Source organism: the organism of the source record quoted next, unplaced genomic scaffold, assembly GCF_019419815.1.
Source record: "Pyrus x bretschneideri cultivar Hongxiangsu unplaced genomic scaffold, Pyrus_bretschneideri_v1 Contig23, whole genome shotgun sequence".
Classification (NCBI taxonomy): Eukaryota; Viridiplantae; Streptophyta; class Magnoliopsida; order Rosales; family Rosaceae; genus Pyrus; species Pyrus x bretschneideri.
In genome coordinates, this window is record NW_025999535.1 from 2,782,612 (window position 1) to 2,795,512 (window position 12,901).

The window sequence follows — 12,901 nt, forward strand, 5'->3', positions numbered from 1 at the left end:
TAGACTGAGACTCTTATGGCCATTATTTTAATTTAATTGAGGAACTGCTACTCTCTTAGTTGATTCAAAAACTTCAGGTTCTGATTAGATTAAGGAACTTCGGATCCTATACATATACTCATCAAAACACAATGTAGTATACTAAATAAATTAAAGTAGTAGGCAGTAATTTCAGCCATGGTAAATAAATTGTTTTAAAGTAAATAAAGTTTGTGACAATGACTTTAATTCAGCACCATTCACATAAATAAATCAAAGCTTAAAACAAAGGGTAATAATTCACCCCACTGTAAATAAATTGCTTTTAAATAAATAGAACTTGTGATAGGGCTTTAAACCAACACCATTCACATAAATAAAGCAATAATAAATCGGTGATGATTAAGTTTCCATCATTTTTTATCTTTTCAGATGGTGCAACACTATACAAAAGTTTTTTTTTATATTATTATTTTGTCTGCACCCAATCCATAATCTCCTTTTTTTTATTATTATTATTATTTCTTATTCATTCACATGGTGCAGTGCACCATCCCATAACCTTTTTTTTTTTTTGGGTAAATTATAGTTTACCACCTCGGGTTTGAGATCTATTTCAACCTTATACAACATCTTCAAAACATTTTACTTTCAACCTCACATACCATTTTATTTCAAAATAATACCTCCGTTACATTTTCCATCCATTGGTGCGTTAAGAGCTGACGTGGCTGTCATATTTGTGCCACGTGACTGAACACTTAATAAAAAATTTAAAATATAAAAATAATTAATTATTAAAAAAAAACCTAGAAAATCCATTCCCACAACCTCTCTGCAACTCAGACCCTCTCTTCCTCCATCTCCACCTCCCTCCCATGGCCAATTCACCCCAACCCTACCATTGACCCAAAAGCATATCAACACAAAATCCATGCCTCCCTTCCCATTTCCACCCATTCATCCACCCACCACCGCCATAAACCCCCCAAAAAACACCACCATGTTGATGTCGGCGTCCATGGATTCCTCCAATTAAGCAACCTGTATAATTTTTCTTCACCAAAACCCCAAAAGGGACAACAGATCTCACACCTTCGTCCATCTACATCAATCGCCAAAAACCAAAAATCCCTAATTTTTCAAAACTCGCCCCTAATTTTTCAAAACCCCGCCATCCAATTGAAAGGGCAAAGGAAGATTTCACAAAAATCTTACCTTGCCAAAGAGTCTGGAACTCTGCCTATTGAAGATGTCCGATTGCTAAAGGGGTGGGTGATGGGAAAAGAGGGTGCTCGGGGAAGATGAGGCAAGCTGAGCCTAGACGGTGCACAGTGGACAAAGACTAAACCCGGCATCCACGCTGAAGAACAAGAGAATGGAGGCAAGGGAAAACGTGGTATGAGGGGTTGCGGGGGAGGTGGGGGTGGGGTGGGATGGCGTGAGGCAAAGGAGAGGGAGTGGGTCGAGAGGGGGGAATAGTTTTTGGGTTTGATTAGGATTTTTTATTTTTATTTTTTATAAATAGGATAAATATTTTAATATTTTTAATGCATAAATATATTTTTGCAATGTGACACAAATTTGGTAGCCATGTCAGCACAAATGTGGATCTCATATTTGCCACATTATCACTTAACAGTTTACTTAACAGATTTTCTAACGGATGTATGAAATTGAAATAAAGTAATAACTAAATATATGAAATTAAAATGTTTTAAAAATGCTGTAAGGAATTGAAATCGATCACAAACTTAAAGGGGTAAAATGTAATTTACCTCTTTTTTTTTTTTTTTTTTTTTTTTTTTTTTAACTTTTCTACATGGTGCCCGATGCATCATCTCATCAGAAACCTTTATCCTTTCCTTCTTTTTTTTTTTTACTTTCTTTGTCGGTCTCTGCCAGTCTCGAACCCAGGCCAGCTGGGTTGTTGTGGAGGTCGCACAAATCCAATCCAGACAGTAGGAGCAGTGAAAAACAAGCTTCGGCAACTTCCTAGAAAAAGGAAATGTGGAAGACAACCCTTATTCCCACTTGTAGCTCAGTGGATTGGTGGCTGGCGTGGACATCCACCATATTTATAACATCTTTTCCATTTTCATCACCTTTTCAAACAAACAAATACAAAAGGATTTAAATGAAAAAATAGATAAAAAAAAAATAATAAACACCCAGCCGGAACCCAATTTCGCAGCCACCGCCTCCTGCCGAAGTTAACCACCACCACCGCCACCGCCATTGAATTCGGAGGAGTCCGATTCATTCAGCAAGAAGAGAGACAGAGAGAGATGGCGATGAAAGATGAGTTCATGGGGCAAATTGGCGGCAACCTAATACTTGAGGGGGTAAACAGTAGTTGAGAGTTGCAGAGAGAAAGTGGTGGTACTTTCGAGAGCTATCACTGAAGATCAGATCAGATCAGCTCTTAACAGGTGCAGTAATTACATTGCGACTTCCTTAATTACCAAGTTACCATTACATTACCATCTGTTTGGTTACCAAGAAAATATTTCAAGTCTTATCATTTCTGATCTTCGCTAGAGAAAGATGTAATCTTGAGTAGATAATCTTTAGTGGGGTTGATTGTTTCGTTTCCCTGATCGAATACAGTTATACTTGAACCTTTTCATCTAGGATCTGTTTGTTTCCATAAAGCAAGCGTTGAAGATAGGATTGGTGAATTACCATTACCAATGGGTTCGATATCAGACCATCAAGCAAGCGTTGAAGACAGGATCAGTGAATTACCTGATACGATCCTTTGTCACGTTCTTTCTTTCCTTGAAACGGTACATGCTGTCAGAACCACCGTTTTGTCTACGAGATGGAACAACTTATGGACTAAAGTTCCTAATCTACACTTTGATTATTATCCAAGTTTCTCTCCTAAATATGAAGATGAAGATGCAGATGTATGTCGCAATCATTTTATGACTTTCGTTGATCGTGTACTTTTCTTTCGTGACTCATCAAAAATCCAAAACTTCACTCTCAGCTGTTTCGAAGAATCTGATTTCACTCGAATTGATGGTTGGCTTTGCACTGCCACCAGGCGTAATGTTGTTAAACTTGATTTTGGTCTTCATAATATTTGTAAGTATGACCGCAGGGTTACTTTTTCGTTTCCTCAAAGCCTTTTCAAGTGCAAGACATTGGAGGTTTTGAAGCTTTCTTCAAACTGTACTACTTACTATCCTCCTACATCAGGGTGTTTTCCAAGTCTCAAATTCCTCCATATTACACTTCATAATTCTCATGATACCTCTGCCGGACAGCTCATTTCTTGTTGCCCTCTACTTGAAGGGTTGACTATTGATGGACATGTTGGCACTCGTGGAGATTCTGTGGATGTTCATTTCAACATTTCTGCTTCTAAATTGAAGACTTTGACAATAAGTTTGTCAGCTTATCCCACAAGTCCTTACAATGTTTTAATTAATGCTCCAAATCTGAAAAGCATTAATCTTAGCCATAATACTGTGGCCTATTACTCTTTCGAGAATGTAAGCTCTCTTGTCAATGCCAATATTGTTCTCGAAGCCTGTCAAGAAAAGGAACGAAGTACTGTCTTTGCCAATCGTGTCATTGCGCTTATGGGAGCAATTTCCAATGTTAAACATCTTTCTCTTTCAGGCGAATGTGCAGAAGTAAGTATACCCTGACTCATGTTCCTTTACACTGTTGCTTGTAGAGTTGTGTACCTTGCTTGATATCGGTCTTAGTGTTCTTTCTTCCCTAAACATACTTGGTGTTGTCATACGCCTTTATGATTTGAAATAGTAGGCGAAATAAATTTCTGAATGCGTTTATGTTTGATCAATGTTTATATATTTCATGAAGGGTTGTTGTCATCAATACTTCCTCCCAGAATACTTCCTCCCAGAGGAGTTGGTTCTGCAGGATTGCTGTTTCTGGGATGTGCTACCAGCAGTGCTCCAGATATCACATAATCTACAACATCTTGTCTTGGAAGATGTGAGTATGATCGATGTGTTTACACTCTGTGTGTTTTATGCCAACTTGCACCTGTTAAAGTTTTTCATTTCACTCTTTTTGAATAATTGTCAGAGCACCGAATTTAGGTCAAGGTTCCCAGAGCATCAGTGGTATCCACCAGAATGTGTGCCTGTTTGTTTGTTTCGGCTGAAGACTATCTCCATACGGAGATTCCAGGGACGACATGTTGAAATGGCAGTGGCAAAGTATTTATTGAAGAATTGTAAAGTTTTGAGTAAAATGGCAATATATGCAGGTCATGGGATTACAGAAGAGAAGAAGTTACACCAGGTATTTGCCATGTTTGAAAGGGGCTCAACGACTTGTGAAGTTGAAATCATTGAAGCGTAATTTGGTTTCTTCAAGCACTTTATATTCAAAGTGCATTTGAGATTTGGCACAAATCCATTTTCGAGTTTGTAACGGCATGAACTATTGTGAAAGAAGATAAGTGAATCGCTTTGATTTTTGCAGATGCTTGTTTACGGTTGTGTAGATTCCTTATCAAGGGTGAGTTGCAGATATTTGCGGCTTTAAGCTTTTTTCAGTTGCTTTGCTTTTCATATTTTTCCGGCAATGCAATGCAATTGAACAGGAAAGGAAGTATGATTCTAATTTGATAGCACAGTTGTTTCAGGTAGCATGATGTTCTTTTACTTTCCTGTTCAATTGCATTGCCTTGATGAGCTCATTAAGAATGATTCTAATTTGATAGCACAGTTGTTTCAGGTAGCATGATGTTCTTTTACTTCAATTTATTTTTCTGGTTTTTAGCAGATGCTATCTTTCTTAGAAATTAATGTTTTGTACATCTTGGTTGCTAGTAATGATAGTTTAGCTGCTCTTTTTAGTTGCGTATTTTGTTCGCTATAATTTGGTATATAACAAGGTATGTTTCTTGTCTCATGGCCATTTTTCAGAGGTTGGAGCAGGGGCTGAAAGTTGTTTGCGTGTTTAAGGGTTGGTTGGCTTGCGAGGAACTCAAATGTAATGATATTTGTTACATTTTTAGATTCTTAGATTTGGTTGAGTTCATTTTTATGGGAAGAAAAAATGTATTAGGAATTGTTTTCATTATCAGTATGAATAATTTTTTTACCGGTGGTATTACTATTTGATTTTATTTTGTAATATTTGTATTTTTTTAATGTTTAACCTATTGGGCACAATAACAAAACTATGCTAACATGGTTCGGAAAAATCATTTGACACGTATCAAAACTGAGGCACCAAAAAATCTTTATTTGTGCTTCTCTCTTTGAGCACGAAAGACAATATTGTGTCTTATGGTCAAAGGGCGCGCCAATAGAGGGCACACATAATATTTAGTTGTTATTGTTTTGAACAAATGATGTTATCATACTAAGGATGAGAGGATGCGTTTAGTCTCACAATAGGCTAGAAATAATATGGTTCAAATTTGCTGGAGTGTTGCTATTGTTAAAGAAAATATATATTGGTGTCCTTAAGTCTCACAGGGCACAATACTGGTCATTTCTCTTTGTAGTGTGATTGTTGCAGATGCAATGAAGTAGACTTCCGGCAAGTACTTAATCCCACCAACGTTTGCGCCTCTTTCTCTGATGGTGCACCTCAAGACCCTCACTGTAAACGGATACAGAAGATGATCAAAGGGTTTCAATTGTCAAGTTGAAATGCCAAGTGAATTATTATCCAGTGTGCTTCTAGGGTTCGGAAAAGAAAAATCCTCTTCCGTTTTAGAAGGTGATCGGTCGTTTCCAGTTTGTTTTTCTGTGGTATATTTTCTTGTATCAACTTTCGATAGGTTCTTTGGACTCTCTGGGAATTCGATTATGGACTTACCTATGGTGGTGATATAGAAGGGGCAATATATGACTGTTTTGCAGACGTTGCCATTTTCGTAAACAGTTGTTATTCTAGTATTTTTCTAATGCCTTTTTTCTTCATTGTTCAGTTTTAGTGTAAAAGTTTGAAAATATTTCCAGTGTACGTTGTAGCATAGTTTCCTGAGGTGAGAAGAAAATTCCAATGCCTGTCAGATTTTGGTTTATCAATCTTCTGAGGTGAGAAGTTTGGAAGCGGAGGTCAATGATCCTCTCAAGGCAAACTTGTGGGACAAAGAAAACTGATTAAGACTAATGGTTAACATACAAACATTATAATCAGAACCCTTTTATTATAGTTATACGAAAAAAATCATTTAATTTTGAACACCATTTAGTCATTCATATGCATCTAACAAATATATGGTTTATTATGAGGATTATATTGTATATCAAAAGCGTTGATTGGTTTGATACGCATGAATGACTAATTGATCTTCCAATTGAATATTTTTTGCATAGACTATCTTTAGATGTTTAAAAAGAGAATGAACGATTCTGATTACGATTTTTTTTAATTTATTATTATTAAGGGGAGGGGGTAGGGTTTGAAATGTCACATCCCGGCCCGGGCCCCCACCACATTTTGGGCTCGACTCCATCGTAACATGATATTGTCCGTTTTGGGCCCTGACCACACCCTCACGATTTTGTTTTTGGGAATTCACACGAGAACTTCCTAGTGGGTCACTCATCCTGGGAATGCTCTCACGTGAACTCACTTATCTTCGAAGTTCCTACGGAACCCGAAGCCATTGAGCTCTCAAAAGGTCCCGTGCTAGGTAGAGCTGAGAGTATACATATAAGGCTTAAAGATCTACTTCCCTGAGCGATGTGGGATGTTACAATCCACCCCCTTATGGGCCCGATTTCCTCGTCGGCACACTCGCACAGAATGACAGAGTGGCTCTGATACCAAATTGTCACATGCGGACCCGGGCCCCCACCACATCCCGGGTTCGATTCCACCGTAACACGATATTGTCCGCTTTGGGCCCCAACCACGCTCTCACGGTTTTGTTTCTAGGAACTCACACGAGAACTTTCCAGTAGGTCACCCATCATGGGAATGCTCTCGCGCGAACTCGCTTAACTTCAGAATTCCTATGGAACCCGAAGTCAATGAGCTCCCAAAAAGCCTCGTGCTAGGTAGAGATGTGAATATACATATAAGGCTTACAAGATCTACTTCCTGGGCGATGTGAGATGTTACATGAAACTACTACAATAATTAAGGAAGGAATAGTTTTGAACCTGAGACCCATGAATTTCTATTATGATGTTTGAACGGTGGAGATGCGTTAATCTCAAGTTATGGGACAAGCCGATTCTCATGGGAGGGACACAAGTATTTTCTTACAGTAAGGAGTGAAGAATAATTGGTATTGAACATACCATCCACGAGATTCTAAACTTAGACCTGTCACTTGTAACCAAGTGAAATAGAATAATACTTTACCATAATACTAAGTGGCAAAAAGGGCAAATTAAAAACATCGAAATTCTCTCATGCGGACTCTAATAGTGTTTTCTTTATATGAGGGCGAGTGATGGGTTAATCGACTGTACACAATTGACACCTAAGACTATCTCCAATCCTTGAGTTAAAACCTAAAAATTTTAGCCCAGGAAATTTAAATTTTAACTCAAAAACAAATTTTTTATTCCAACCATTCTGGGTTAAAATTTTAGCCTTAGATTATTAAAGAATGAATTTAGGTTTTTTTTCTTTTTCTTAAAGTAACTTTTTTAAATGAAAAAAAATTATGTAGACTATTCTAATTTAATTTTATGAACATTTTAACCTAAAAATATTTAGATTCCAACAAGTATTAAAAAATCACTAATTGACATTATGAAACTCGTGAAATACTATGAAAGAATATGAAATACATAAAAGAATTTTTTTTTTAAATTACTTTAGCTTTTAGATTTAAATCTGAACCGTTAGATTTTGTCTTTTTACTGTTGGATTTCATCAAATTAAATCTTAATCGTTGGATTCAATGAATTTATAACTATAAAACTAAAAAAATATACATATATGATGGGTCAGCCCCCCATTAACTCAGGAGGAATCTTGAGCTACATTTTGCCCATAAATGAGTTTTGAGTTTTAACTCATATTTACCCCAAGGGTTGGAGCAAGTTGGGATAAGTTTAGAACCTAAATTTTGAGTTTTGCTTCAGGGTTGGAATAGGTCATCGTCATTGGGGTTTGCATAAGTTTTTTCATGGCTATTTGTTGTGTTCGTGGGGTTTTTCCCAAAGTAAAACCATTGGCAGAGGGTAGATCTAAGATATTTCATTTTGTACAAGATGATATGTATTAAAAAGTTTAATACTACTTTAATCTAATTTAGAGAAAGTGAGATTTGAACTTGAGTGACATGGGACGGGCCAATTATCTGGAAGTTCTATGAGTTGATTGGGCTTCAATTATGAGCTTGTGAGGAACTAAACATACGCAACAAAGTATTGTAAGAGCAACTCCAGCGTTGGAGCCCTCCCTCCTGGCAATACACTATTCAATCCACCTAATGAACAGTAATTGCCCTTAATGAACAGTAAGTAGCCCTGGCAATAGATTTTGCATCTCCACCGTTACACTTCTATAGCCCTGGCAATAGGCAATAAAATATTAGTATTTTTGTTATTTATAAAATTAATACAAAATAATTTTAAATGTAATATCGGATAAGATTTTTAATCGTTCTCGTTGCGCCACGTGTCATTATCCTAAGTATTATTAAATAATACAATTTTTTTTACAATTTTTTTCAGATTTTTCAGATATTTTTTTGAATTTTTTTGAATTTTTTACAATTTTTTTTAAATTTTTATTCAATTAATTAATCTCTGCCGTTGGATATAAAAAAATTTGAAACACTCCAGATTGTGCCACGTGTCACAACGGTAACTTTTCAGATTTTTTAAACTATTTTTTCATTTATTTTTTAATTTATAAAGCATTTTAATATCTACCGTTGATCTCAGATCGAACAGTGGATATTAAATCAGACACTTTTTTTTTTTTTTACCGTTGAGATCTAACGGTCCACATTAAGTGACCGTTAGGATCTAACGTACCGTGGGAAGCCACGTGGCTTCCCAACGGTAACAGACAAAACCTTTTTTTTTTTTTTTTTTCTGATTATTGTGTCAGGACGCGCCCCCACGCGCGGGTGGGGTGCACGCGCCTGACACAAAAAAAATTAAATAATACGCTGACGCCACCCTGGCGTCAGCATGGCGTCATCCCCACCTCGGGCTCAAGGCCTGTCAATTTCTCACGGGCCTGGCCCTCGGGCCTCCCCCTTCCCCCCGGCTCCCCCACGCTGGAGCCAACCCACCTTCACTCGGGCCTCCGTTTTGGAGCCCGTCCCCCGAGCTAAACCCCACGCTGGGGATGCTCTAAAGACAATCGCATTGATAACAGACGGGATGCATTAACCAAAAAGCTACTAGATGACTAGTGGCTACCACCCATCGATGAATTCCAAAGGACCTTTATGCATAGGAAAGGACTGCGACCCCTTTGGTATTAAGGTTTAGTTTTGATTGGAGCATGTGTACAAATACAACTCAATAGCCAAAGACAATAATAAACTTGGTCAAAATATTTCAAAAAAAAAAAAAAAGAAAAAAGAAAAAAAAAGAAATTGTGCATCTGCAAAGAACCCTAGGGAGGAGACAGCGATTGGGATGATGATGACAAACTACCAAACACACACAAATTGAAGTAAATTTGGGCAATTGTGGTGGATTTACGAGGAATTGAGAGCCACCACTCAATCAATGCGAGGAAATGATGGAAAAGTCCATGGCAGATGATGGGCACGTGGGCATTGCCAGACCACTCATCCACATCTCTTACACATTCGTAGATAAGCTTGTGCCCTTTTACATGACAAAAGACTCCATCTTCGACTTGTTTTTCGAGGAACCCGCCTTTTTGGGGGACTAGTTGGTGGCTTTATCACGTCAGTTTGTTCTTTTAGAGATCTTGAAGACTCACATAGACATTTTAGCCTTTACCTGACCACTATCGTATGATTTATCAACGTCGGGGGTTTAATTTGTGCTTAGGGAAGGAGCAAGGTCGTGTCCTCCGTTTTTCCTTCCTCCACCACCATTGTGAATCTGTCTAGATGACAACTCTCTCTCTCCCACTCCACCCAAACCATCCTGTCATTGTTGGTTAACCAACATGATCAGTTTTAGACCCAGCTTGATTGGTTTTGGTTAGCAATTTTGGCTCGACATAGTAGGTCGGTTTGATTTCTTTATCGATCAATGAAAATTTCGTAGTGAAAGCAAACATTGATCTCCCATACGAAGAACAGCCTAGCGGGGAGTCTGCAGATGTGGAAGATATTCACCAATATGCAAAACACCATGATCGTGCAATTGCGATTTTTAAAGATATCTGCAATGTCAAATACCTGTTTCTTTCAGCTCATAATTTGGAGGTAAGTATCTCTTTTAACTTGTTTCTTTACACTACATTGAATTATGCTAACTAAATGGTCACTTTTTGCATGAATTTGTCTGTGATCATTGCTTGAACTTATTTCCACATAGGGTGATTTGCCTGCTTTTGACAATTTGAACCAATTGAAGCTGGTTCTTTTTGACTGTGATTAGTGGCGATTCCTAACAAAGTTACTCCAGAGATCACCTAATCTAGAACATCTCGTCTTTGAACACAAAGTACAACGCAGTTACAGCTATAGTACTCCTATTCCAGCAGGCGGCCTGATTTCTGGCGTGTTCGTTGATTGTTATAAAGAGTTTGTGAACTGTTCAGAATGCAATGAAGAAGACTTTGAGCATGAATTTTATCCACCAGAGATTGTGCCTATCTCTCTGTCGTCACACCTCAAGACGATCACTGTGAACAGATACAAGGGAACGCAGTATGAGGTTCAATTGGTAAAGTATTTGTTTGTGGAAAATATGAAAGAGAATGCTTTTTCTCATTATGTTTCTCTACAAGATTACAAGGATATATATACATGAAACAAGGGAAGGCTTATGTCCAATCATCCTAAATTAAGGGATACAAGTGTGTAGGTAGGACAAGGTAGGACGGCTTAGGACGGCTTGTTCTTCCAATAGGACGGCTTGTTAGGACAAGGTAGGACGGCTTGTTCTTCTAATAGGACGGCTTGTTAGGACAAGGTAGGACGGCTAGGTAGGACGGCTTGTTAGGACAAGGTAGGACGGCTAGGTAGGACGGCTTAGGACGGCTTGTTCTTCCAATATTGTTAAAGAACGGCGAAGTGCTGAATAAGATGACCATTTCTACAGATGTGACTTCAGATGAACAGAAGAAGGCATTGTTCGAGGAATTTTTGCTGTTTCAAAAGGGCTCGAAGACATGTGAAGTTGAAATGCAATTGTAGGCTTGGTATCATATTCTGGGGTTCCAAAAGATTTCATTTTCGAAGTTGTAAAAGAATCATTGGCAGTTTTATTTCCATGGTGTATTTTCTTATATCAACTTTCAAACACTCTTGTTTTCTGCCTGCTTTTGATAATAGAGAAAATATTTGGCATAATATATCTGTTAGCCGAGCACTCCGCATTTTACCTCTGTTAATTCTGTTCCTTCATTTTTTTTTGATGTGCTCAAGAGAGCACCCTTTTGACAAACAATTGACACTATTGTGCTTATTTTATTAGTCTGAAACCTACCTGCTAGGCAAACAGTTAATTGAGTATCGTTTTCGTTTTGTGTTTCACCTGTTTACGTTTTTTTTTTTTTTTTTTTTTTTTTTTTTAGTTCTTGTCAATTGAGCCAGATAGATCCTATCCCATTCCGAAGTCCAATTAACGTCAAAAAATCTCCCATCCTCTCATTACCCGGCCTACCAAATTAATGAGGCAATAGCCTAAACAATTTGTCAAAAGGGAACGATAATGAATTCGTATCTCACAAAGATAATATCTAGTTATCGTGCTTCGCGGATGAACAATGCTTAAGTCTTCTGTCGAACTATTTGTTACTAAACCCTCTTACCATCTGTTTGGTTACTAAGAAAACTGAGAAATAACGTTAAAAATTCAAGTCTTTCCCTTTGTTTGTTTCTGTAGACGGTAAAACTTTCTGACTAAAACTTTCTGACTTTACTATGATTGAAATTATGAGATTTTGATGTTGCAATATATGAAAACTGAATACCAAATGGTTATCAAACGATCCCTAAACAAAGCATAAATTAAGACATATTAAATTTACTTGTTTTTATCATTCATTGTACAGCTATAAAAAAACTTCACATAGAAAGGGCTTTTCATTTTTTGATCAATTTATATGCTCTATTTTTGCTAATCAGAAATTGATGCAGAAAAAAAAAAAAATCAGAAATTTCCTTTGTTTTTGGGTTCTTGACAGTGAATTACCAAGTTAAAAAATGTGCTGCAACTTGACAATATTTCCTAAAATGCATCAGGTTACAAATGGGTCCGAAGTCTGACAGTCAAGCAAGTTCGAAAAATAGGATCAGTGAACTACCAGATGCAGTTCCTTGTCACATACTTTCCTTCCTTTCAACAAAACATGTTGTGAGTACCAGCGTTTTGTCTACAAGATGGAAGAACATATTGTCTCTTTTCTCAATCTAGACTTCAGCGATCGAGATTTCTCCTCCTCTGCTGACTTTCAGAGTTTGTTGATCGTGTGCTCTTCTTTCGTGACTCATCAACATTCAAAACTTCTGTCTTTTGAATAACTATGCTGATGACTTTTCTCATGTTGATGTTTGGATCCGCACTGCTATTAGGCGTAATGCTGAGGAACTTGATCTTTGGGTTCCATCATCTGATAATTACGAGCAATTTGAATTGCCTAAAAGCCTTTTCATGTGCAAAACGCTAATGGTTATGAAGCTGATGACAGATTTTGTTGCCAGTATTCCTACATCCGGGTGTTTCCCATGTCTCAAGCTCCTCTATGTAGAAAAAGGTACGTAGGCTAAAAAATATATTTGTTATTGATACGTGAATGTGGAAAAATGGAAGAGAATGTTTTTTTTCTCATTATCTTTCTCTACAAG

The 12,901-nt window shown here is 37.4% G+C and overlaps 1 protein-coding gene across 8 annotated transcripts; it reads left to right on the forward strand.

Moving 5' to 3' along the window:
- The first annotated feature begins 1,888 nt into the window (after nt 1–1,888).
- LOC103936509 (F-box/LRR-repeat protein At3g58900) lies at nt 1,889–5,108 on the forward strand. Of its 8 annotated transcripts, XR_007258791.1 has the most exons (5): nt 1,889–3,626; nt 3,820–3,954; nt 4,048–4,485; nt 4,613–4,704; nt 4,896–5,108. XR_007258791.1 is itself a non-coding variant. In XM_048585476.1 (4 exons), the coding sequence occupies exons 2-4, from the start codon at nt 2,673–2,675 to the stop codon at nt 4,324–4,326; spliced, it is 1,368 nt and encodes a 455-aa protein (XP_048441433.1). In that variant the 5' UTR covers nt 1,889–2,411; nt 2,590–2,672; the 3' UTR covers nt 4,327–5,108. The 8 variants fall into 8 exon arrangements, 3 of the variants coding, with proteins under 3 accessions (XP_048441433.1, XP_048441432.1, XP_048441431.1); XR_007258788.1 differs by having other exon boundaries at nt 4,048–4,704; XR_007258792.1 differs by lacking the exon at nt 4,613–4,704 and having other exon boundaries at nt 4,048–4,612.
- The last annotated feature ends 7,793 nt before the right edge of the window (nt 5,109–12,901 follow it).

Bases quoted from the DNA above. Each gene is read 5' to 3' on its own strand.
- LOC103936509 (XM_048585474.1), top strand. From the start codon at position 2,673: ATGGGTTCGATATCAGACCATCAAGCAAGCGTTGAAGACAGGATCAGT. The intron at 3,627-3,819 runs GTAAGTATACCC...TATTTCATGAAG, and splicing joins TTTCAGGCGAATGTGCAGAA to GGTTGTTGTCATCAATACTT. The intron at 3,955-4,047 runs GTGAGTATGATC...AATAATTGTCAG, and splicing joins AACATCTTGTCTTGGAAGAT to AGCACCGAATTTAGGTCAAG.